Source organism: Diuraphis noxia, unplaced genomic scaffold (genome assembly GCF_037042655.1).
Source record: "Diuraphis noxia isolate RWA-SAM2 unplaced genomic scaffold, SU_Dnox_SAM2 contig0003, whole genome shotgun sequence".
Lineage (NCBI taxonomy): Eukaryota > Metazoa > Arthropoda > Insecta > Hemiptera > Aphididae > Diuraphis > Diuraphis noxia.
This window is the reverse complement of record NW_028301713.1, coordinates 79,029,332-79,056,197: the sequence shown is the minus strand read 5'-3', so window position 1 is coordinate 79,056,197 and position 26,866 is coordinate 79,029,332. Positions and strand designations below refer to the sequence as shown.

Sequence of the window (26,866 nt, the reverse complement as noted above, 5' to 3'; positions counted from 1 at the left end):
ATGCACTAGGCGAAGGATCGATGAGCATCAGCAACGCATTGGGTGCCAACACACTGGATATACTATTATGCTTGGGCTTGCCGTGGTTTATCAAATGTCTTATGCCGATCTCCATGAATGGTGGACCTATCCTGATGGAAACCAACGATTTATTTTTTAACTGTATATGTTTGATCATCAGTGTAATTGTGCTGAATATTGCAGCTGCTGCAAATGGATTCAAAATGTACAAGACGTTTGGCATCATATGTCTGATTGGTCACGTTTGTATCATAACAATATTCATAATAAGCGGCCTAAATGTAAAACAAGCAGAAATTAGGCAATGTTAGTATGTATCAAATAGACACTATTTAGAATATAATATTCATTCATTAGCTATCACTTTTAATTGTTGTCAAATGAAATGTCATACAATTGTTTTAAACAAGTGTTTACAAAATGTATGTACACTGAGTACAGTAAAGTAACTATGAACATCGATTTCATTTTATTAGTTTTAATAAAACAAATATTATGTTTAACTAATGTAGATATTTTGAACCAATGACGTGTAGTGAACATTAGAACATTAAGAATAGTTATGAGTATAGTAATAAGTATTTTGATAAAAATAACCACCTATTTATGCATTGTTGTGCCAACATTTATTTTACCATTTAATATTATTTGAGTAGTATTTTTAGTTTATTATACATATTGACTTGTATGTTAACTACAAATTGTAGGTCCTATGGAACTTGTTTTATATTATTTAATCTAGTTGAAATCTTTTATAGTTTTTTTTTTTTAATTAATAACCATCAATGATAATTTTATTTAAATATTTCAACAACTCAATAAGAATGTTAAATAGCTATAAGACTGATGAGTATATTAATATAAAATAACTAATTATGGCTAATAACCTGCAACCAATAGAATACAATTTCCATTAATAATAAGAAACATAAGAGAAAATATTCCATTCATGTACCTACTATGTAGTTTTATAAATAATTAAGAAATGTTTAAATATTTGTTACTTTATTAAATATGTTTATGTATTTTGAAAATAATGATAATAAAATAACAAAAACGAGTACATAGTTTTAACAATAAAAAATTATTATGAATCGGTCATATCAAAATAAAGAGTTCTAGCTCTATCCCTACAATGAGATAGTCCTTTGCTAATTTTAGAGCTCATATCTTCAACATTGAATTTTGTTTCCTGGTCTAAAGACATAGCTGCTCCGGCGGCTTCTTTAGCTGGTGGCCGTGTGTAGTACAGTAATGTTCCACTAAAAAAAAATACAAGTTATTAAATAACTGAAGATTGTGTGTCATACCTAAACTTTAACATTGGACCAATTGCATCTATACACAGCAGTTTATCGGTATAGTAAGGTAGGTATATTCTTTTTAATTAATAACTTTTATAATTTTAATTTACAATAAGAATTGTCAAATCTTCAAGTATAAATATCTTGTAATTATTTGACCATAATACTTCATCGTTCATACAAACTCATAATAATGTTAATAAATTAATACTAGCCATCATTTAATTTGAATAATACATAATAATACAAAGATACTACTAAAAAATTATTAATAGATGATAATTTACCTTTAATATATTTTAGATTAATATACTAAATAGTTATTTTATACAGTCTAGACTCTAGAGGAAGAGTGTGAAGCCCCACCACAGATTGCATCTCTTTGTCAAGTCTTAAGCCCTGGGGGTATTTAAACTTGTAGATATAATTTTTTTCAAATAATGTTTGTTAGATCGACTGTTGGCGCTACATAAATAATTTGAACTGCCCGCCCAAAGGCAGTTTAGGTCATCCTGATTGTTGTTTTATCACACTGGTTATTAACCGCGGTTATATTATATAGGTTATCTAAACCGTTTCTAAAATCTTGTTGAAAACTTCAAGTATTTTTCTAACGACTTTCTCAGTAAATCGTTTAGCTTTTTGATTTTCTTCATGAATTTTTTTTTTGTTGTTTCTGCACCGCGGTTGCAGCAACATTGCTCTCTCGTGTATCTTGTCTACAAAAAGTTCAACACAGCTTTTGTGATTGTCACGCTCTAACCATTTTGGCCTATGATTTTATTATATTATTCATTTGTGGTAAATATCGTTCTTTTCTAATTATTATTCACTCCTATATATGGTCTTTTCCTACTTTAGGGCTTATATTTGATTTGTCGTTTCCACGTGGATATTTCTCGTATTTGTGTGTTGTCAATCGGTATCACATTGCATGCCAGTATTCTAATATTATTCAGGGTAAGATGGTGCACCATTATATTAGTTAGTTAATTACTATTACATTTATTACAGCCACTGTTGGCTATAGTTACCATTATCTTATTGTCATATGTCAATTATTTGTATAATTTTATAAGTGTGATTATTATTATTGTACTTATTGTTATAACAGTCTTTATTATTACAATACTTTAAAATATACAGTACACTATTCAATATTTTTAGTATTTAATAATTTACCCTTATCTTTATAAGCAACAGGCAAGCTTCATTATTCAAGTCAAATCATTCAAATTAAGAATAATACTTACTCCTTCAAATCTTTCATGAAAGATTTGGCTGCATTGAGTTGGTCTGGTTTTCCTTGTCTATTAATTAAACTATGTCGTTTTGCTTTCATTTCAAGTATGTGTGTATAATCTTCAGTATTTTCTACAGTCATGTCATACAATAACTTTAACTGAAGAAAAAAAAATATCATAAAATAAATATGTTGCAAACAAATTTATATACATTCACAAACCTGATTTTTTTTTATGTAAGGTAATATTAAAGCACATATCTTGGTTGGGACTACATTTTGAAGATCAACTTGTAATGCCTGTCTTAATAATAAACGATTATCACTGGGCTTCTCTAATATAGTACTAGCTCCAGTACACTTCCATGGCAATAATTCAATTTTCATATTATTGAAAGGAAATACTCCGATTGATCTGTAAACATGTTATCATTAATTTATACTACTGGTAAGAAATGTATTATAAACTTACTGATTTTTTTTTGATGGAACAGGTTCATCACCAATTGTATATTTCCATTTAATGGTATCTACAACACAAGATTTTCCCACCTTGGGCATACCAACAACACCAACTGTAATACCCAAAATTGGTGCATCTATACATGTTTGTAAATAATTTAAAACAACAGATTCACCAAAACATCTATTGGCTACTTTTTTTTTTATTCTTGCTATAAAATTCGGATCTTTTGCACTAGTTTTTGGTGTATTTCGTACTTCACGGCTGGCTCTGAATGGCACTGTTGGTGCTATTTTGCTAAAATATTCTACCCAATCAGTTACTATTGACTTGGGTACTAAATCAATTTTATTCAACAAAATAATACGTTTTTTATCTGGATTAGCTCTTAAGTAATCATCTATTTCCTTAGAACGAGTAGCTAATGGATCACGAATATCCAACACTTCTAAAACTACATCACACATTGAAATTATCTGAAACAATGATTAATTTATTCAAGTATTTAATGTATTCTATACATATTGGTATTTGGGATTTATACAACTAGTTTTACATTTTTATAATTGTGTTCCATGTATCGGTCTGATCTAGTTTCTTTTAAAAGCCATTTTTGTCTAAAAGGCAATTTTGATTCAGTACTTTTTTTAGTTTCTTCTTCAGATTGTGTTTCCATTGAATTAAAATTTGACAAACGTATTTCTCGCTCTTTTCTTTTTGCTTCATTAAGTTGCTCAATGATTTCTTCTTTGAATGGACACATGTTTGGAGCAATAATCATGCTATTTTTGGTCTCTATATATAACAAATAATTCAAATCATATATTTATTACTGCAGAAACATTGAATCATTGTAGAAAAAAAAAATATATGTTATGTACATAATATAAAATATATTGTAAAAAATTAATAAATAAATATAATATAATATGGAAGTTTAAAAAGAATGTATGATTTTTTAAATGTTAAATATATCACACAACACTAAAACAAAAAGCACTCAAATATAGGTAACAGAAATAGCAAACACGACCTACAAAATATCATATACCTATACGTGTATAGTGCCTAGGTATTATATATAACGTAGGTATCTATGTTATATTATTATTTTTTATAATAGGTACTGGAACTCACTTTTTTTTGGATTTTTCTTTGCGACTCTTTTGAGTTTTCGATTGTGCTCTCGTACTTTCTTGGCAACCTTGTACTTGGTTCTGCACTTCAAACGTTTGGACTGTTTCCCTACAGATAATTTTAAAGTAATATAATGGCAAACAAAATAAAAAAAGTCATAGCCGTTTGGGTAGAACTTACTCTTTTTTGGCAAAGCCATTGTGTATCACTGCTCTGTAGAACAAAGTCTGAAAATCGAAAAACCTAAATTCACGAAAATAATGTAAGTATGCACCTATTAATTTATTACTAATAAAAAATGACGGCGGAATACGATGCTTTGTAGTGAATAATGATGTGTTGCGGAACGAGTCCGCATAAATGAGGGAGCCGTCAGGTATGGTCGGTATGGACTAAGTAAGAACACGACGGTCGACGAGCAATTCGAACTTCAAGTTAACCTAAAAAAATAAAATAATCAGTCAGAATTAAATTTGGGGTTGGTACTACAATTAAAGATTGACCTAACCGTGGTAGGTAAAAGTTGGTACGTCTACTATAACAATATTGTTATCAGTACTATCAGTGGATCATCGACAGTCCGGAGCGCGATCTACACGAGATGGTCAGCTGCAGACGAACAACAGCAGCCTGCTGCACAGCTGTTAGAACGTAAACAAAAGGACCGCGCGTCGATTGGAGGACGAGAACATAGTCGTATGATTTCGATCCTTCCGCTTTTCACTCCCACTATAAACAAATAACCACCAGTGACCAGTGCAATATTCTCCGACGATTTGCACCTTATACGTATCATACACGCGCTCGCGTATCATGTCCCATCATAGATCTACAAATGCATCAATTTATATATAGGACGTGTACATAACATATATATATATATATATATTATATATGTAAATACATGTGTATAGTGTATACATCTCGTGCTGTCGTACGTGAATGAACTTTTCATTTTTTTTTTTTATCCTACATAATTCGCTGGCACTAATCACAGAGGGGATACGAAATCCGTTTTATTCCTCTCTAGACACGAGACAACTGTGCAGTGTGCACCTACTTCAGTCATACTGTTCTCATTTGTCCCGTTTTCGGATAATATTAATTCAGGTACGGCTTGTATAATATTTACCGCTTGCACGCATAATTTGCGATAATAACAGCAGTGTAGATGAAAATAATAATAATTAATAACTAAAAATTATAACGAACAACTGAACAGGGGACCGATCGCTCGACGGATTGACCGACCACTAACGCGAAACCTACGATTAAAAGAATCGGAACCGCTGTTTGCAAGGCGCGGATATTGTCACTCTTAAATATTGTCCTCGATCCTCGTCAGTCGTCGGTCCCTTTAACTGTCCGTTGGCCATAGTTATAGTGGTCACCGGCCATTCCCTGCCGTCACGACTCGCGGATGACCGACTGCTGGCTGCAACGGTCGTGTCGGTTAACGGGAAAAATCTCGGCGGCGGCAGTGAGTGCAAGTGCGTGTAGTGGATGTGGATCCGTCCCGTCTCTCGTACCGCGCGAATTTGTTAGGTTATGTTTGCTTTGTTGTCACTCGATATTCTATGTATATACATGTACGTGTATGTGTGCTGCGTGTAGTGTATTATTATTATTATAATTTATTTTACCACTGCGCTCTTCGCTGCTGCAATCGTATTACCTGCATATGAGTTCTTGAATGTCCATCAGGCATCAGCTCTATTTTCCCGAGTTTCCTGTACGCAACCCGTCTCGTCGATTGTTTATCCCGTGCAGCCGCCGCCTCCGTCTTTGCCGTACTCAGCCAAAGGTTAGACGGTCAATTTTTCGATTTCTTAACCCCCACCCCCCCATACACTCCGTTTTTCGTTTTTGATAATGATATATTTTATTTAACTGTGGGCATCCCTATTATACAATGTTTATTCTGCCGTTTGCCGTGTCCTAGTTATTTCCTTATAATATTTTCATTTCCTTAAGTCGAAAATTATTAGTCGTATAATTAATCTTGTCCTCGAATTACACATCACTCTCGAATTTTAGACGTCGTGTGTGTATGTGTTATACCTCTATTGCCGTGTCAAAAACGATCAACAGGTTTAGTGTGGGTTTAGTGTTACTTAACTCTTAATTAATATTCGATTCCTTCTTTTTTTTCTGTTCCAGCGTTTTGCGTTCATACTACTTTTTTTTTGTTTAAAAAAAAGGTGAAATCATGACAGATTCCATAAAGTTTGGTCCAGAGTGGTAAGCACGTCTAGGTTTTATGTTTTGTTTTTATTTTATATATTTCATCTTCTCCTATTTCCTCAACACTTGAATTTATGCACATCAATAAATCAATGGTTTTGCACAAGGCAAATTATACTGTAGTGCATGTGGCTCTTATTTTTATTATGACGTAATGAATCTTTCAAACTCTTTTTCCTTTAGTATTTTTTTTTTATCTAATTAAAATTTTTCAACATATTAAATGCTATAACAATTTTGCTTACATTCTATAGTAATTTTTAATTTTTAAGTTTATTAGAATATTTTAAAGTGCCTATTAGTTCTATCCTAAAACTGTTTAAATATCCTATTGTACTTTTACTTAGTTCATCATTTAAAAACTAGAATTTTGAATATTACCTAGTTTATTTATACTATAAAATAATCTACCAATTGACTCTTACAACATTTTTGATACCATTAAAATCATTCTAGTTATGTCTGTGGACTTGGGTACTTAAATAAGATGAAAATTAAAAAAAATATTTTATTTTGCCTAATCTACTTACATACAACAATCTAAAAGGTACTATCTCCAACTAGTCCACCTATGATATCCATAGTATATAACTTGTAACAAAATTAATTTTTATTTTGTTAAAACTAGATAGCTTTAAGTAGGAAATAGTATTTTTTGGCAAACACTCAGAACCTTCGTTTTATATAGGTATTTCAATTTTTAATATTTATCATATGCATCTTTAAATATTATGCAATCATATAATACCTTGAATACAATGCCATGATTGTAAAATATTAAAACCTTTGCTGATAAAAATCCTTAAGAATTATATATTTATTAAGCTTGTATAACCATCTTCTTAATTACTTCATATTTGATACTAATATAGTAATATAATATGTTAAATTTAAATTTTTTTTTTTGTTGTCACAATTAATTGTTATTTGTGTTTTTTTTTCTTTTTGAAATATCTAATATTTTTAATTTCTTTAAGCTATGAATACAATAACTATTAGAATTAATATTGATAGCTCTGCGTCAATATTTAGTTACCTTTTTCATATAATTAGATTCATTTCATTGTATTCATATTTATGTTGTGTTTTTTGTATCATTGATTTATAACTACTAGTTTATAATATTAAAAAAATACTTTATTTTATTTTCATTCTTAACAAAAATAATATCTTATAAAGTATACAGGGTGTCCCACGAGGATTTACCCATTGCGATATCTTTGCGATACTCATTGCGAAATATATTTTTTATTTAATTATTTCCAAAAAAATTAAAGATGGCCATTTTGTAGAGTTTATTTTTCTAAAAATATTGAAGTTTCAAAATTTTATTTTCATTAATTTCCTGATTTTTAATATTTTTTCTAGTTTTGAAGAAATAAAATATGATTATAAATTTATAACTATTAGGAACACGAAAAATATTCGCCCGGCCATATGGGAATGCACGCGGCGCGGTGGGTCACATGTTTTATAACATTACGGTGTTAAATAATTCGCAATTTTCTCGAAACTAAAAAAAAATATTAAAAATCAGGACATTAATGAAATTAAAATTTTGAAACGTGAATATTTTCAGAAAAATAAACCTAACAAAATGGCTCTTTAATTTTTTTTTGAAATAATTAAATAAAAAAATATATTTTTTAACTTTTTTACCAAAACATTAAATTAAATTAAAATATGAAATAATTGTAGTTCTTATCCCTGTGAGTCTTATTACAAAACCAGAATTTCGATATCACCATTATTTCGGGAGATATCGCAATGGGTAAATCCTCACGGGACACCCTGTACAACCTTTCTAAATCTTACTTAAAAATTCACCATTTGATATTTCCTTTTACAAGTTAATACAATTTAATAATAGTGAAATGTAATCTAAATATGAACACTATTATTGATTAAAATTATTTTACTGATTTTTGTTCTTTTAAATTAATAAATTAGTTTATATATTATTATGAATTGTGAAATTTTCTGTATTGGTTAATAATTCAATTTTATTTTAATTATATTTCATTAGTATTTATTTTTTCTCTTTTTAATTATGTTAAGTATTTATAAATGTAACTATTTATGAACTAGGTTAAGAAATATGTCCCAAGGCATATCAAAACCACAGCTTGCTGAACATCGTTATGGTCGAGAAGAAATGTTAGCCTTGTTTGATATCTCATCATGTAATATTCCACCAGAATCGCTCAAAGAACTGTCTATGGTGTATAATGACAAACCTCAAAATCCATTGTCTCTACAACAAATGTCTGAAGAAGAAACTGTATGTTAATATATTTAATAGATACATACAGAAATTAAATCTTAACACTGAACTATAATTTAAATTTTTTCAGAGACTTTGGAATCGTGGTATTAATAGTGATACCATTATCAGGGCATCTGTTCGAACAACTGGTGGCAGAGGTACTGCTAATATTGAAGTTCGTGGAAGTACTACAAGTGCCAGAGGTCGAGGTGGTCGTGGTGGTTATTATTATAATACTACACGTCCAGGTTATGAAGAAGGCCCAGAAGGTGGAGGCTCACCGATGAACCGAGGTCCACACAGACCTTTCGAAAGACTTAACTCGGTAAAATGTTATTTTTTTACTCAAATATAATTTTTGCTTATAGATATTTGATTATTCGTTTACGTAATTTGTAAGTGTTTATAACTTTTACTGAAATCATCATTACCTAACTTATAGTTAAAATATATATTCAAATTGATAACATTAAAACATAAATATATTATTTCACCTGATTCTATACTATACATTTACATAGCTACCATGTCTATATTCAATGTCAGTGGCAAAACGACCATGGTCTTTGAAAAGCTATTGCTTCTCGATATTTTTAAGGTTTGTGGGTGGGTGGGTGCCGTGGGTAAAATATATAATAGGTACCTACAGCCGGTAAGTCGATGGTTGGGTGGGTGGGTGTGTAAATTGTAAGTTTGCTAATGGGTTATTTTAGCTTCGTTTCACCACTGTTCGATGTTGTCATTCAACATTATTAATATTATCTCATCTTTTTTTTATGATGCCTTGCTATATTTGTGACTGACCACACTATCAGTTGTGACCAGTGAAAACAGTTTCATTAACTGATAAGAACAATACTTACTGATATGAATATAGTTGTGTCCACAATGGCCGGTATTCAATATTTCATTGATCTATCAACTTGGTTGCATGAATAAATTGGTGCTGGTTAAAAAAAAATAGTGTGGCTTAGTACTAATCTAAAACAACTGAATTGAATAAAGTAAACTATTTTTAGAATGAAAGAAATGTGAATCGCAATGGTGAGTATACTAATGATTGGAGAGGAAGAGATGAATCAAATTGGTGGAGAAAAAATAGAGGTGGAGCACATCAAGGCCAATCTGAAGAATCAAATGGTCGTTGGGGACGAACTCGTACAGATTCTTATAACAATGATAGATGGCCAGCAGGGAGGCCAACATCAAAATATGATGAAGATGAAGGATGGGATCGTAGTGAATCTAGATGGTCTAATAATGCCACAACTCATGAACGACGAAAACTTGATTGGGGAGAAACCTTGCCGGAATGGTACCTATTATTAGATTATTTTTTTGAGATATTATTAATTAATATATTTATATTAAATATTTTAGGGCTGTTGATAATCCTGGTGAAAAAGGTGGAACTTTTGATTCGTCTGGTGCATTTCATGATAATCATTATGAAGATGAACACCGCTACAACATGGGAGATGAAATGCCACGAGAAGTATAATAGCTTGGATACATTTTTGTACTAAATCACAATGCTCTAATTGGTATTCAAAATTTAATTTTAATTTAAGGAGGCACGAGAATATGAAGAAGAAAATGAGAATGGGGATACAAGTGTTAATAATACAGAAAGCTCAAATATTTCACCTATAGATGATAAACAGCTGAATGGCCGAGAAAAAGAAGGTGTGTATCATGTCTTAATATGTATGTAACAATCAATGGAATTAAACGCTGGTTGTTTTTAAGGATTTTAAGCAATAATTTTAGTTTCTGTGTTGTAAATGCTAAATTATTACAGTGTATGCATTACTTTATTTTTCTATCAAACATAAAATATTTATATTTTAATATTTTAATAAATAACAATTGATTTAATTTTTTTGGTTGTTTAGAAGTTGTATCGTCTTCAATATCTACTTCACCATCTCATAATGAAGAAGTAACTTCTTCTCCTGAACGTTTTAAATCCATAAGACAACAGCATCAACATAAAATAAATGCTCAAATAACTAAAGATGTATTTATACAGAATGAACAAGTAATGATAAGTCATCCTGAACCTGTACGAATCCAGCCAGTTCCAGATATTCCAGTTATTCATAGTAAAAGCAGTCCAGCAATCCCACTTATGTCTGACTGTCAACCAAATAAAATAGAAAATATACAAAACTTGAGAGAGATGCCTGGTATAGGGAGTCATATTGAAAATACTAATATTAACCCCATCCATCGATCAACGAGTAAGTATTTTATTCATAGAAAATATTTATAATATACTTATAGAATAGAAACAGTAATTACATAAATTTGATGATAATTTTTTGGTACCTGAAAATGTATATTTTTGACTCAATTTTATGTAATTTTAAACTAGAAATTGTTTTAATGTTAAATTTTTGCATGACTTTTTAGTTGTTATATAAATTTTAGCACTAAGCTAACTATTTTTAGGTTTGAATGCTAATGCTCATCATCGAATTGATACATTGGACGCTGAGGCAGAATCAATGGTGTCTAGATTAACCAGTGATAACTTCAAAATAGGGCCAACTTCACATTCTCCACTTGCTCCTCTTAATAACAACAAATGGTATTATAGAGATCCCCAAGGCGATGTTCAAGGTAAATATTATGCAACAAAGCTTAGTTCAATGAAAACAGTTTAAATTTTTTAGGTCCTTTCTTGACAACTGAAATGGCAGAATGGTATAGTTTGGGATATTTTCATGACAACATGTTAATGGTGAAGAGAGCATGTGATGAACATTTTTATTCCTTAGGTGATCTTGTGCGATTAAAAGGAAATATACCATTTTCGGACGCTCCATTTTCGGTATTAAATTTTTATTAATAAATTATAATAAATAAATTATATTAAATAATTTATATTTTTAGGAACATGATGTGAAGATTAGTAGCCGAATAGGAGTACAACCTCCTCCAACTCACAACCCTTACACAATGAATGAGTCTTTGGTTCTTCAACAGCAACAGCAACAATACCAATATAGGCAATTATTTTTAAAGTAAGTTTACAGTCTCATTTAAATCTTTTTTTCTGAATGGTACATGAAAAGGAAAATTAAATTAAACCTTATTAAATCTATTCTTTAGACCATCTCTTAAGGCATGTTTTCTGTCCTAATATTACCTTAAATAATCCACTTACCTTCTTTCATTACTGTTTGATACTTGGCTACTTCCTTAAATGAATAACTTGGCTAAGTAATATTAAGAAAAGACTATTAAGAGTATGTAACAGTGGTATTTGTTGTCTCCATCTTACCAGTGCGTATTATAGCAAATTTACGCTCAGCAGAACACTTGTAGCTCTTTTAGTTTAAAAATTACAGTGAATCGACTTATTATGAAACTTGATAGTAAGAACATTATCTGTTTTTGTATGTTGGTTTTTTACAATAATTCAATTTTTAAGTGAGTCATGAGCATTGTTAATATACTGTATATTATATGCTCATAACTCACTTAAAAATTGAATTATCGTAAAAAACCAACGTACAAATACAGATAATGTTTTTAACATCAAGTTTCATAATAAGTCGATTCACTGTAATTTTTAAACTAAAAGAGCTACAAGTGTTCTGCTGAGCGTAAATTTGCTATAATACGCACTGGTAAGACGGGGACAACAAATTCCATTAATGTTCAACGCTCATTGTCGATCACATTAAATACTACTTTAAAACTAAATTTGCTTCCTTTAAATAAAACTATTTATGCTTAAATTGCTCCTAAAGCCCATATAAGTATATGGTAATCAACTTTAGAGAGAGGCAAAAAAAAAAAAAAAAAAAAATACAAAAGTGCTCTAAACAGTCTAAACTATTAAACTTAGCAAGATAACAATGCCCTATCCTTTTTTTCTAACGTTTTCATTCACAAAAACATTTGTATTAAAGAAGAAAAACCTATTTACAGTTTTCTATGAACATTTCTATGCTAAAATAAATAAACAATATTAATCAAATGATAAAAGATTTTTGTTTCACATCCCTCCCAGAAAATCTCTTATTATTTGGTTGAAAGAAAAAGTTTTAAAGATCTTCTAACCTAATCCTCTAATGCAGTGGTTCCCAATCACCATTGAGCCACAGCTTCCTAGCTAAAACTTTAATTGGACGGCGGACCTTTTATTTATGATAACTTACTTTTTGATTTAGGTAGTTTAATTATATAAATGAAAAATAAATTATATAAATAACACATTAATTTACCACCTTCTTAGCGATAATTGAGTTTCAATAATGATTGCACAAAATACCTGGAATTTCAAATCAATATGTATTTAAAAATTCTACTAAAATAAAATAAAAATATCACCTCGGTACTATATAACCACAGATCCCTAAAATCAACGAGGGTCCGCAGACCATCAATTGGGAACCACTGCTCTAACATATCTCAAATAAAGTGTCTCTTTTCTCTAAATAGACTCCTTTAATCATGCAACCCCAATAATGTTTTTATCCCCTCTCTCTCAACTTATTGTGCTTGATTGTGTAGATTGTTGATTTCATAAAAAAAAAAGTAAGTTTGTATCCTTCAAATACCATTTATTGTTTTTTGAAATGATTGAAAGTAGAAACTAAATTATAGGTGCGTCCGTATGTAGTGGCTTTTTCATGTGGATCATAGCTACATGGTCTTTGTCAGCCTCATGCCACGTGTCATAATCATATCCAGATTAAGCATTTGTTTTTGATAACAACAATTTAAAAATTATTTAAATATTTAAAAATTGATAAAAATAAAAGTTGATGCCGCACTGCTTTGCCAAAATTTCATCCACACAATGTCGTCACAGCTTAGCAGCTTTTCTTTTAAGTAGCCTCCACTAGGCAAATTGGTAATTTTGCTGCACTGTATTCTAAAATGCTGCTGAAAATAAATTTGGCTATCATACTTGTGCTGCACTGATAAAACTGCCTCGTTTTGATGCCCCTTGATTAAGTATATGTAATTCTATACAAATGCTATATTAAAGTTATATATTTCAGGCAAAGAGAATTAGCTATTCAAAGTGCAGTTCATCAACTATCCCAATCTGAAAGGTGGAATACCTTATCACCCATTGAACAACAACAGGTAATAATTGAATTGAATATATATTTTTATTTAATTATATTTTACATACTTCTTTATATGTTTAGTTGATAATGCATCATATTCGAAATGTAGAAGCTAACACAGCAATTCCTCCAATGTTTGCACCTCCCATTCTTCCACAACCACAGCCAACACCAAATATACATCCCATGAATCAACCTCCTAATAACAATTTAATGGTGATGTTATCCCATATGCAACAGCAACAACAACAACAACATTTCAATCACGTAAGATACAATTTAATAATAATAATAAAAAAAAAAACAATTGTGAAATAACATTATTATGCATTACAGCAAATTGATCCTAAACATATTCATTCTGTACCTCCATCTCAACCAATGGCACAACAACTAGATCCTCTCCATTCGCTAGTACAAAGTATGGGAGGTTTAAAAACATCTACACCACCCCCAGTAAATTCAAGTCACCACCATCAAAGTTCCAATATTATACGACCAAGTAGTGCTCAGCCAGAAAACAATCCTATATCAGATCTTTTAAGGCAATTGGGTGCACCTCAAGATAAACCTCTCAAAGTAATTATTTATTTATTTTTAATTTTATGTAGATTAGTTCTTGTTATTAATTTAAGGTTAATTATCAGGTAACTGAAACAAGTGTATGGGGTATGGATTTTTCGGGTCCAGACAGTAAACCTAAAATGAATGGTCCAATTGGAATTAGTGGTTGGCAAACGGGCCCTTCCAATGATACAACTCAACAAACACCAGGTGTTTTGTGGGGATCTGGAGAGTATACTAAAATTATTGGGGCTGACCATAAAGCCATTGTAAGTAACATCATTGTGTTTGAAATTTAAAAACTTATTGTTAACAATATTTTAATGACCGTTAATTTAAATTTTGTTATCATTTCTGTTTTTCACTTATTTATTTATATGTATATAGGAAGAAACAATAAAAGAAGAAGCAAGACGAAGTCAAGAAGCTAGAAAACAAGAAATGTATTTGATTTACATCTTAAAATGTATTATTTATATCTTAAAATTATTACTACTCAATTTTTTTTTAATTTATAGTAAACAAAACGAACAGATTAAAAAAAGAGAAGCAGAGAAATCCAGATTACAAAAAGAGTTGAAAAAGAAACAGGAACTTGAAAAAGCTCAACTGGAAGAAGAAGAAAAGAAGGTGTACAATCTAGATAAATATCAACTAAATTATTTTAAAAGTATAATTAAGTAGTAGGCTTCTTCAATGATATTGATGATTTTATTTTTATTTTGAAATTTGGGTATCTATAATTGTTAATATATCAATGAACAACGTTATTTTTTTATTATAGTTCAGACCATTCTGTATTCGAATTGAAATTAATAGCTTTGGATAACAGAAAAATAATTAATTTGCTCAGTGACATATTAAAGTCTTGTACCTCAGTGGCTTAGTAGTTACTAGTCAGTGTTTATGACTTGAAGGGTTATGGGGAATAACGATAATGCTCAATGTTCCTAAAATGTTCAGTATTGCAGTTTTAAAGTTAGGTTCTCAGATCTTTTTATCCCGTTAAGCTAATATTTAAATCTGTATTATATTATTTACCATGATATTTTTTCCATAATTCGATTCACATGTCGATTCGTTATGAAACTAATCGAAGGGTACAATTATTTTTCTTTTTTCTTTTTGTTGACTATGATCGTTTTTTCCTCGTACCTTTCAATTGTTAATTCTTAGTTAAAAAAAATTGAATTATTAGTTTTTGCTCTCGAGTTTTGTTCTTGAATTGTTAAAATATTTTCCTTTTTCTTTATTATTATAGTTAATACTATATTATATACCTAGTATATTATATAGTCTATATACATCAATACTTAAATTTCATTTCAATATTGCAGAATACAAAACTACAAAACTATATCAATATTTAAAAATATATCGTTGGAGAAGCCTATAAAATAGTAGTTTAATGTACAGTAGTCACTCGATAATTCGAAATTCAGGGGTCCGAGTTAAAAATTCGATTTATAGAGATTTTTGATTTACCAAGAGTACAAGGGAATAAAATTAATATGAATTGAAGAGAGGTGAAAAATTGTATATATATACATCTATATTATTACATTTATTAATTATACATAATATAATATTTTAAAATTATTAATTCATATTTATTTATCAAAAATATTATATTGGAGTAAACCAAGCCATAAATAAGACATTCTTCCAGATCGGGGTACTCGCATTTTTTTGTTTAATTATTTTTGAAAGCGTAGAAGCTGGGATACCAAAATGTAGAGCAATATCTTTTTTTTTGACCTGCTTCAACTGCCATGATCAATTTTTTTTTATCGACCATCGACAAGCACTTGTACTATGGTCTTTACTTGACCCATTTTGTGACTGACTGTGTTTTATCCAATTTCAATTTCAAGTTTACCCATTGCAGTGATTTATTTTGGTAAAATGATATGATTAAAGTTTAGATTAGGTAGGTAAGATAAGATAACATTTATAAACTATGATAATATTTAACCTCTGTCTTTATGAGTTTCATTACGAGTATGTTTAATAGATTGTTCACAACCTTCATACATATGAACTTACATCGGGTTTTCAAGTAATTCGTATTATAGAGGTTCGTGGAAAAATTCTAATTATAGAATGTGTCTCATAGACAGACATTTTGAATTATAAAGGGGACCAGAACACATGTATTTTTTTCTAATTATAGAGATTTTCCCAGGGGACTGCATTTAGTTTGATTTAAGGAGTTTTTCAAATTATCGAGTGTACTGTATTAAGTAATTGGTCTAATTTGTATTGGGTATAAAAATTTTTCTAATTGATTTGGAACTGGTTCTAGCAACACTTGGAAAATCTGTTTATCCCTCCTACAATTGTATCAAATCGTTCAAAGTTATAATAAGGCAATTGCTATTTGAAAAGCATTAAATTCTAGTTAACTTCATTTTATTTTTGGAGAATGGTTGTATAATAATAAAATTAATTTGTTAACCTTATAAAAATTCAATCTAATTAAATATTTTAATTGTATATGCAATACAAAATAAGTGCTCTATTTACAGATAAATGAGCAGTTACCAACCCTTTTTCTTATATCAATATTTATTTACTTATATTATGTTTCTATAATATGATACATAATTTCAGGAAGAAGCTCGTAGAATTAAAGAGCATGAAAAAAAGTTGAAAGAAGATGCAGAAAAGAAAAGAACTGAGAAAAAAAAATTAGAAGAGGAACAAACAAAAAAACGCGAATATGAAAAAAAAATAAAAGAGGAGAAAGAAAAAAGACTGTTAGAAGAAAAAAAGAAAGAGGAAGAAAAACGACTTCTTGAAGAAGAAAAAAAAAAGTAATATTTATTGCATTATATTAAACTAGCTAATCCCTGTGCCATTTATCTACTCTATATGGTTCAAAATTTTTATTTAATTCGTCATTCAATACCCGGCTGGTTATTCTCTAATCTTGATGTGACAAATTTCAGTAGATTTACCCTATTTTAATCTTACAGAACTACAAATTATATTCAATCATTATATTTTCTTGAATTTTTAGTTATGTATAGGTGTAACAATTTTTAAGATTGATACCAAAAACAAATAGCTAATATCTTGTTTATCCATTCTTAATTTTATAACCAATAGGAACCCTTTAATAAATAAAATCATATTTATATTTATTATATTTTAGGTATGCGTACATACCCATACCAAACTTAATTTCTCACGGAATATTCTTGGTTAGCTTTAATGGATCGAATATTATTACCTTATTTAAAGCTGATCTAGTAAACTATTATAATTTATATAACGTATTATACATTAAAACATTCCCTGAGACATCAGAAAATAGAGCAGAAAAATAATGGGCCATCGAAACAATTTTGAATTCGAGACACTAAGTACATTAATGCTACTGAAGTACCACTGTGTTATAGAATTTTCGATACGCGGCAATAATTTTATTACTTTTTAAATAGAAAATTCTTAAGTTTGGATTTAACCTATGGACTTATAAAAATGTTATTAACATATCTAAATAAATGGACAATCAAAAAAAATAAAATAATTTTTAAATTTAAACTAGTAGTTTCTGAGATTAGTGCGTTCAAACATTTTTTACTCTGACTTTATAATTAGTACAAATTATGATAAAATAAAAATAAAAACTTATTGCTTAATTTTCTTATTTTAGGAAGTCTGAGTTGAAAAAAAAAGAAGAACTGAAAAAAAAGGAAGAACAAAAAAAGAAGGATGATTTAAAACGAAAGGAAGATACTAAAAAACAGGATCAGAAGAAAAAAGAAGACGAAAATAAAAAAAAACAAGATAACTCTAGATCAAGTTCTGTTCCCATAGTTACTGAGCCACAAAAGGTACTGTAACCTATATATAAAATAATTATTTTAATGTAAGTTGCTACACTCATATTTATTTTTTATTTGTCCATAATTATACTTAGTATACTAAGGTAAATTGCTATAAAGCAAAGGAAAGAAATACTCCCCTGTGCGGCCATTTCAATATGTCATTCTGCTTACTCTCTGTCTTTAATATATTAAATTTCTATCTACTTTCATTAAAAAAAAGCGGGAAAGTGGGTATCGCTCTGCTGTACATTAGGTGGTGGGGTGGACCTCTGACTACAGTAGGTTAGATTTGAATGCAATGATAGGTATCATTGTATACGAAAAACGATTCTGAACGGAGATGATTTGTCAGTCTAGGATATATTATATTTAAATATTGTCATATACGTATTCTATTTTGAAACAAATACATTTTTCAATTAGGACACATTTTGCATAAGGCATGGTTAATCAATTTTTGCAAAAACATTGCATGTAGTTATCATAATTCATAAAACCTTATATTATCATAGATATACATATGCCTGGTTTGAGGATAAATCGTTATCATTACGCGATTTCATAAAAATTTAAATCTCAAACGCTCAAAACATTTTTCCTATATAACACTTTAAATTTTCTCTATAGCTATTTGAAGCAAAACTTAGTGTTGAATTTTATAACCTTAGATATAAATACAAACAATATTATGAATTTCGTACTACAAAATAATTTGCAAATATTCATGGTTTTGACGAATTTTTGTCAATATTTGAAATTCAAATGCTAATAAAAATTTAATTTGAATTTCCGGTGGACATTTTTTTTTGTGATAAAGATTGACAAATTTGTAAGGAATCTTGTATTAAATTTTCAAATCTTAGATTTAAAAATAAATTTTTTTATGAATTTCTAGCTTAAAACAATTTGCAAATTTTTGTGATTTTTACGTATTTTGTCAAAATTCAAAATTTTAATGCTTATAAAAAAAAATTGTGACAATGAATTTCTTTTATTATCCAACTGCTATTGTAACAATATGTTAAGAGCCTTGTATTAAATTTTCAAGATTTTCTACCCATAAAATAAATTTTTATCGATATTAGTTTAAAAAAAACTAATAATGATCGAAAATTGCATATACTTATGAATAGTTTAACTTAAGTCAAACATTTTTAAAAAATTTGTGGTGGATAGAATATACTTATAAAAACATTCGGTAGAAATTTCATGTATCAATGGTCATTTGTTTTTAAGTTACATCAAAAATCAAAATTGATTTTGTCGAAAACTGATTGTACGTAAAATTTCCTGTTTTCTCTTAATTTTTAGTTTGTTTATCCCGATTCTTTAGAAAAATATTAAGAATTTTTTACTTTTGAACCCCAAAGTACCAACAAGATTCACTTTCTAATCGAATAAGGTACTGAAGTCAAAAATCGAAGCACTTTTATTGCCCCAAAACGTGATGACAGACACACAAAATAAATATTCATGGTTTTGACGAATTTTTGTCAATATTTGAACTTTAAATGCTAATAAAAAAAAATTGTGCCCATGTATTCTTATAATTTTTTAATCACATTAAGAATAACTTATGAGGAACTTTGTCTTAAAATTTCAAGTATTTTGATAGGGCCAAAAAAATTTTATCGACACTTCAAAAAAAAATTTTCAAATTGAAAATTTCAGTTGTCTATAAATACCTTAAAAAAAGTCAAAATGTTTTGAAAATTAAATCATGTAAAGAAAATGCCAATCTAAAAACTGATAAAATTTTCAAGTATCTACGACTTATACTTTTTGAATAATAACAAATGTTTAAAATCCGTTTGAGGATAAATCGTTATCGTAACGCTATTTTATAAACATTTAAAATTCAAACACACTTAAAATTTTTCCTATAATGATGTTTCAAGTTTTCTCTATAGCTACTTGAAGGAAAACTAATGGAAAACTTAGTGTTGTATTTTTAATTCTTAGTTATAAACATAAAAAATTGTATGATTCTTCAACTTCAAAATTACTTGCAAATTTTTGCGTTTTCGACAGATTTCTTAAAAATTTGAAATATAAACGCTTAAAAAAAAAATTATTACTTATGATTTTTAATTTTTTTTAGCTACAATAAAAACAAGTCATAAGTAACCTTGTATTACATTTTCAAGTTGTTTTGGTTGTCCAACATTTTTTTACCGGCACGCACTTCAAAAAAAAATTCTCAAAAAAAATTAAAAATTTCAGTGGCCTATAAATAACTCAAAAAAAGTCAAACATTTTTGAAAATTAAACTGTAAATAAATATCAGTAACATAAACATTTGGTGAAAATTTCAAGTATTTATAGTGATTAGTTTTTGAATTACAGCCAAAAAAAATTCGATTTGGTCGAAAACTGGTTTTGCGTAAAAATTCCCGTTTTTCTATCATCATTTTTTTGTTTTTCTCGACTTTTTGAAAACTCTTGGAATATGTGACAGTGGTGGTATAGGTGTATTATATATTTATTATAAGAAATTTATGACTGTTTTCGGAAAAATTAATTTTTTAAATTTTTTTTCTTTTCTTGTTAAAAGTCTGCGTTAACCCTAAGCTAGGTCCATGTCACCCCGGTTGAGAACTACTGCTGTACACAGACACAAAAAAAAGAAAAAAAAAACACACATCATTGTAAAATCAATACATTCATCACTTCGTTCAGAATCTAAAATTATTAAAATATTTAATGTATCATAATGTTTCAATCTTAGTTTGACTTTATATAGCCAAATGTGAGAATATAATATTGTAGTATATAATAGCTGTTGTAATAAATGTTTTAAACATCTATTCTTTATTATTGTTCCAAGATGAAAATTGAGATAATCTACTTGGAGGTACAGTCGACTCTCGATAATTCAAAACCTTCATTAATTCGAAGTAAATGCTCAGTCCCTTGAAAATCACACAGTAATTTGAATAAAAACAATGCATTTAAATACACTCGGTAATTCAGAATTAAAATTTGGGAAAACTGACCACTACCACGTGACAATTTGAAGTATCATCCGTTCAATGCTCGGTAATTTGAAGTATACTCACCAAATGTAAAAAGTTGTGAAAAATGAAACTAAATTTGATAAAGAAGAAAACCATTACAGATTTTCTTATAAAATAATAATCTTTTAAAATTATAATTTAATTTACATAGTTTATATTTACAATTTAAAAAACAATACACAGGTGATTCTTTTATCAAACAACACTCATTATTTCAAAAACTATTGACTTTTTTCAAAATTTTAGATCCATCTTGTCATAGAACTATATATTTTTTAAATATTTTCACCCTTATATTTATCAGGTAAACCATTATCAACTTTTGATTTTCAAATGACAACCTATACTTTAAATTTCATAAACTAAAAAAGCTATTTTGTCAATGAATTTTCATTTTTTGTTAATCCGTTTACAAGATATAGCCTCCCAAAGTTGGGTGGTTTTGGGTGATGTCTGTGTGTTAAAGGTGTATGTTAGGTGGTATTTACACACAAACACCATATAAGTGTTGTTTGATAAAATAATCACCCTGTATAACTCTTAATATGTACCCGTAGTACCATCTAATTTACTGAAACAATTAATAATTATATTCAATACTAAAATAATTTTTATTCTTAGCTCCCAGTAATTCAATTTTTGTTTTTGCTTTCGTTATTTTGGACAACTCAATAATTTAAACCTTTGGTAATTCCAAGTTTTTCGAAAAACTTTGAATTATCGAGAGTCAATTGTATTTAGAATTTGAAATGAAATAATTGTTTTTGATTCTTTTTGGAAAAATTTTTTTGTGAATATTCTATTTTCCATTTAGACTATTGAATCTTGAGTATTATTATACAACTATAGGTTAAACATGCAGATATGGCTTTTATAAACAAAGGTTCTTACTTGCGCAGATGCTTCTTAGTGAGAAAGAAACTAACATAAACAATAGAGAAAAGGATATGATAATGTTGCAGTTAACAATGGTATCAGTTTTACCAGCATACAAAATCTTATACCGTGCCAGATCCAAAAATTGATATAATTCTCATAAATTGTTTACTTAATAATAATTCTGTTTAATTATTTTTATCAAGTTGTATTTTGAAATTTAAATTTCGACTTAGGTAAAAAAAATGTCTTATTCATTTGCAGATTACTCTTTTTTGCTCCAATTTAAGATTTGTAGTTATTAAATCATCAGATAAACATAATGATACAACTGATTTAAAAAAAAAACTGTTGTAGTAACAAAGATGCATTTGACAGGATAACAAAAAAAACATAACTTGAAATATGACTGGCGATTTCCTATTTTTTAATATATTTCATAATTTTTTTTTTATCTTTTGTTTTGCATAGAAAAAGAAAAAAGAACCCCAAACAGTTGCACATAATGGTATAGAAGCATCTGCACCATGGGCTGCTGCAGATCAAAAAAAACAAGTGCAAGTAAAGTCAATGGCTGAAATTCAAGCTGAAGAACAAAAACGTGAACAATTGATGAAACAAAAAGAACGTGAACGCGCTGAACGAGAAATATCTATGGTAGCAATTGAACAGGCGAAACAAGAAAAAGCAAGATCTGCAGTAAAAATGCAGTCTTGGTCTACTGTTATCACTAAAAATGTTCCTCAATCTACTCCCGTGTCTAACAATTCTGTTTGGGGATCATCCAATCAAATGAGTATGTTAACTTGCATTTATTAATTTGCTTTACTTATAATTATGCTGTAAAATTAGACATTGTGTAAAGTTAATATTTTGTTAAAAATGAAAAAAAAAATCCTTTTAATTTATAAAAACAATACTTACATAATTATAAAAATTAAGGTTTTTAAATTTCTATATTATTTGTAACTCAATTTGTTCAAAATGAGAATCACAAATCTCAAAATAAGCATTTAAATAAAGATCTTATTTTCTATAGGTTATAAATATAATTTATTTTATATTCTAGATACTGATAAACCAATGGTTCAAAAATCAAATAAAACACCTGCTGTGACAGTTAATAATAAAAGTAATGTAAAGAATGTAGGAAAAACTGTAAATCAAACTGTACAGCAAACAAATGCAATGAAGAAAGCTATAGAAAGTAGAGGTGAAAATAATAATTGTACCGACGAATTTAGCCAGTGGTGTTGTAAACATTTAGCAACTCTCAATAAAAATACTATTGACAGTGAGTATTAATTTAATATATTTACTTTAATCTGTTTTACCTAAACATAGAGTGGGACGGAGTGTCCAAGTGTTCTAAGGCGTCGGCTGCGATGTGCACCGTTGTCGGTCTGAACCTTGGTCACGAGTGGCACCTCTTTTCGGGCAGTCACGGTGTCTGGAGAGAGAGGCTTCCATCCTCTTCCTGAGCATGGGGGAAAAACTTATGGGTGCCCAATTAGAAATTCTGCCAAATAGGTGTCCGAACTAGGCCTTTGGGCCTACTCCTAGACATAGCATCATATGCAAAAAAAAAATTCTAAAAAATATTTGTTTTTAGTACCAACATTTGTGACATTTTTAAAAGATGTTGAATCTGAGTATGAAGTAAAAGACTACATTCAGAGTTATCTGGGTGATAATAAAGAAGTTCGAGAATTCAGTAAACAATTCTTTGACAAACGCTTAAAAATACAAAATAAACAAAGGAGTTCTGATTTTGTGGAAATGAAAGTAAGTTTTGTTTTATTTATTTGCGCATTTACCACTAATACTTATGAATAATTTTAAATTTGTGGTATCTTTGGTTTTATATTTCTATTGTAAGTCTCATCTGTATGAAATCAATCATCAATAAAATATTATTTTATTTTAAATATTTATAAAAGAAATTTAAGGAATCTCCTACAATTAAATTCCCTCTACCTTTAAAAATTAAATAATAGCCAAATAAAAAAATAATGTTCATGTCAATAAACGTTCTTCTCCTTACAATTTGAATAATGTGGACTAAGTTCTTCAAATCCTATAAATAAAAGACTTGTAATTTCTGTGTAACTAGTCTATAATCCAATTGTTGTAACTTTCATTTAGAAATTCATTTCTGAATGATTTTTCTCCAAAAAAAGATTGGATTGGCACTTTAGCAGAATCTATTTACTTCAAAATATGTAAAATATATTTTATTTTATTTAGGTTTCAGCATTATGAAATTTTTTTATTTTTAATCATAACTAAGAAATCTGCATTCAATAAAATTATAATTTAACTTATATTTATATTTTTTACAATACATTATGTCTGTTTATTCTTAATTTATGGTCTTAATGTATTAAATAGTTACTAATTGGAAGATATGAATTTATTTAATTTATTATATTTATTAGACATATTATGGTTTACATATTCAGTGTTAGTTACATAGAACTACTGGGTTATATACTTATATAAGTCCAATTAATTTTGATACTGGTTAATTAATTTCAGTTAAATTTGCTTAGTACTTACTTAAAGTTAGTTGTTTTCAAGATTTGAGTCTTGTTGAATTGATGTGGGTGAAATTCAAAAGTGTCAAAAAAAGTTACAGTGTAGTTGAGTTCAAACTTTAAAAATATTAATCTAAAATGATTGAAGTCATGTATAGTACTATTTTAGGTTTATTATTAAATATTTATTTTCTCTAAAATTTAATTAATTATTGTTTATTTTTACAGAGTAAAAACAAAAAACGAAATAAGATGGTGCCACTAGATAATAAAGTACTTGGCTTTAATGTGGTCGCTTCAGAACGGATCAATGTCGGTGAACTTGATCTTGGCGAATAGGAGTGATCATTTAAGTGATAACATATCAGCTCGTTTTATGTAATCTTGGTTTTTAGGAACGATTTAGGCCTTGAAAATAAAAGAAAACAATCTTTATTTAAGTATTAAATATGTCCATGTTTCTCGTTGAAAATATTTTTTTTTATTTGATAAATATATATATTTAAATTAATGAATTTCTTTTTATTATTATTTTTAAATGTAAATATTTAAAATTAATAATTATACTATTGTTAATTTTTAAATTAATGTTGTCATACATTTTGTACAAATGCTTGCGTGTAATGTTAACATTGATTTTTATGTTAACTGTACAAATTGACCCAAAATCCATTTCTAAAATCCGTTATTTAAACTATTATTGTAATTAACATTAAATATTAATAAATATAATTGAGAATTAGTATAATATATAATTTTTTCATAAAACAAAATACCAGGTATAATTTTTTTCTTAATATTAAATTAAAAACAAGCATGCATTTGAATAATGAATCCTTATTTTATTCATTTTTACTTAAATTATAAAAAAAAACCTGAGAAGTTCCTTGTTGTATTATAAGATTTTATTGTACCTTGTCATTGAGTAGTTCACTGTAATGGTAGTATTGAAATATTAAAATTAATGATGCATAATTGCATATTATGAAGAAAACGATTCGAAGCAGAAGCTGTATGACAGCCTACTGTGCCTTTTGATGCTATTTTAATTTTATAATTTATTTATGTTGCTATTGGTTATTCCGCTTTATTGTATATTATATTCATTTTTGCCAAAATTTTAACTATAAATTAATTCACACCTATAATCTTAGAATCGTGTTAATAGAATTTTGATTTAAATAGCTTGAAAATTGGTCTAAATATTTAAAAAAGAAATTATTTAGAAGATATAATATTATAAAGCTATAATTATCTATGTAGGTATTAGGTATTGTTATGCGTTTCTAGCTTCTACTGTTATTTCTAGTTGAGATATTGCTCTACATTTTATCTCCCAATTTCTTCAAATTTTGGAATTAAAATAGAAAATGTTGTTTATAATGTTTGTCAGTAGTGGTAACTTACTACTGGTAAGTATAATTTGTTTATTTTGAAGGATAAAAATTCTGAACATTAATTGAATAAGTTGATAGTTTAAAATGTTTGTAAATAACTAATTGCTTATAATATTTCTTAAATTATATCATAATACCTAGAAAATATTTTCCGCAAATGTTCCTTTCATGTACATCTATCTATACAGTGATGTTTTTGAGTATTATGGATTGCCATTTTACATTCATTGTATAAGCGTAAACCCTATAAAAATAATACATCGATTAAATACAAATTGTATAGTTTATTTGAGGTTACATTTAATAATAGATATGTATATTGTACTAAAATAATTTACCAAATCTATCTTTGTTCATTTTGAAAGGTTGAAGAGTTTGTATTTTTTAACTCAGTAATCTCTGGAACTACTAAAATCACATTTACGTTCATAATTATTTATCTCTTGTTATTTAGAAACGTTTTGCGACTTGATGCTAAAAATATATAAACTCTCCCCCCCCCCCAAACCAAACCAAATTCTAATTACGCCACTGTATTCAAGTAAGTTTCGATTGTTAACATATTAAATTATTTAAATAAATTTAGAATCTAATTAACTTATTCTGAGTGTATCGTGCAATAGCTGGTGCATAATGCATAATATTGCATCATTATATTAAATGTTAAATGTATAGAAAATAAATTATTATACCACGACAAAAATGTCAAAACACGTAAGTTGGACCAAGGTGGCCTGATCTCCTATCAAAGAGTTTGGCGAATTCGATAAAAATGTTAGAAGTTAAAAAAATTAAGCATAAATTATATTAACATATTGTTATAAATTGTATTTAATCTTTTACACACACATGATATCCTTAAATCTTA

General features: G+C 28.3%; 3 protein-coding genes across 7 annotated transcripts in view; 2 read left to right on the top strand and 1 right to left on the bottom strand.

Moving 5' to 3' along the window:
• LOC107163285 (sodium/potassium/calcium exchanger 5-like) overlaps positions 1-1,084 on the top strand; it is a 44,838-nt gene extending 43,754 nt beyond the window's left edge. For both annotated transcript variants that reach the window (XM_089224409.1, XM_089224410.1), the window contains one exon: positions 10-1,084. In XM_089224409.1, the coding sequence (XP_089080535.1) occupies positions 10-332 (323 nt within the window). In that variant the 3' untranslated portion in view covers positions 333-1,084. The remainder of the gene's footprint in view (positions 1-9) is intronic.
• LOC107163310 (guanine nucleotide-binding protein-like 3 homolog) lies at positions 1,010-4,577 on the bottom strand. Of its 2 annotated transcripts, XM_089224411.1 has the most exons (8): positions 4,458-4,569; positions 4,349-4,395; positions 4,169-4,276; positions 3,588-3,826; positions 3,041-3,507; positions 2,791-2,983; positions 2,579-2,727; positions 1,010-1,283 (listed from the first exon to the last, which is right to left on the bottom strand). In XM_089224411.1, exons 2-8 carry the CDS (start codon positions 4,365-4,367, stop codon positions 1,109-1,111), a joined length of 1,350 nt encoding a protein of 449 aa, XP_089080537.1. In that variant the 5' UTR covers positions 4,368-4,395; positions 4,458-4,569; the 3' UTR covers positions 1,010-1,108. The 2 variants fall into 2 exon arrangements, with proteins under 2 accessions (XP_089080537.1, XP_015366157.1); XM_015510671.2 differs by having other exon boundaries at positions 4,349-4,577.
• Positions 4,578-4,973: 396 nt separating this feature from the next.
• Gyf (GIGYF family protein Gyf) lies at positions 4,974-25,112 on the top strand. 3 transcript variants are annotated; one of them, XM_089224407.1, is made up of 23 exons: positions 4,974-5,278; positions 6,329-6,409; positions 8,501-8,693; positions 8,767-9,003; positions 9,698-9,993; positions 10,059-10,173; positions 10,250-10,364; positions 10,574-10,921; positions 11,133-11,303; positions 11,357-11,514; positions 11,577-11,707; positions 13,700-13,787; positions 13,853-14,038; positions 14,108-14,350; positions 14,419-14,604; positions 14,723-14,778; positions 14,854-14,965; positions 16,949-17,151; positions 17,997-18,177; positions 22,536-22,860; positions 23,134-23,358; positions 23,677-23,849; positions 24,830-25,112. In XM_089224407.1, exons 2-23 carry the CDS (start codon positions 6,378-6,380, stop codon positions 24,938-24,940), a joined length of 3,885 nt encoding a protein of 1,294 aa, XP_089080533.1. In that variant the 5' UTR covers positions 4,974-5,278; positions 6,329-6,377; the 3' UTR covers positions 24,941-25,112. The 3 variants fall into 3 exon arrangements, with proteins under 3 accessions (XP_089080533.1, XP_089080532.1, XP_089080534.1); XM_089224406.1 differs by lacking the exon at positions 4,974-5,278 and adding an exon at positions 5,830-5,972; XM_089224408.1 differs by lacking the exon at positions 4,974-5,278 and adding an exon at positions 6,073-6,259.
• Positions 25,113-26,866: the final 1,754 nt, after the last annotated feature.

Excerpts from the sequence above, each read along its gene's own strand:
- Gyf (XM_089224407.1), top strand. The coding sequence starts at position 6,378 with ATGACAGATTCCATAAAGTTTGGTCCAGAGTG. Across the intron at positions 8,694-8,766 it reads AAATGTCTGAAGAAGAAACT|AGACTTTGGAATCGTGGTAT; the intron begins GTATGTTAATAT and ends AAATTTTTTCAG. Across the intron at positions 22,861-23,133 it reads GGGATCATCCAATCAAATGA|ATACTGATAAACCAATGGTT; the intron begins GTATGTTAACTT and ends TTTATATTCTAG.
- LOC107163310 (XM_015510671.2), bottom strand. Across the intron at positions 3,827-4,168 it reads AAAGAAAAATCCAAAAAAAA|AGACCAAAAATAGCATGATT; the intron begins GTGAGTTCCAGT and ends TGTTATATATAG. Across the intron at positions 3,508-3,587 it reads TGGAACACAATTATAAAAAT|ATAATTTCAATGTGTGATGT; the intron begins GTAAAACTAGTT and ends TCATTGTTTCAG.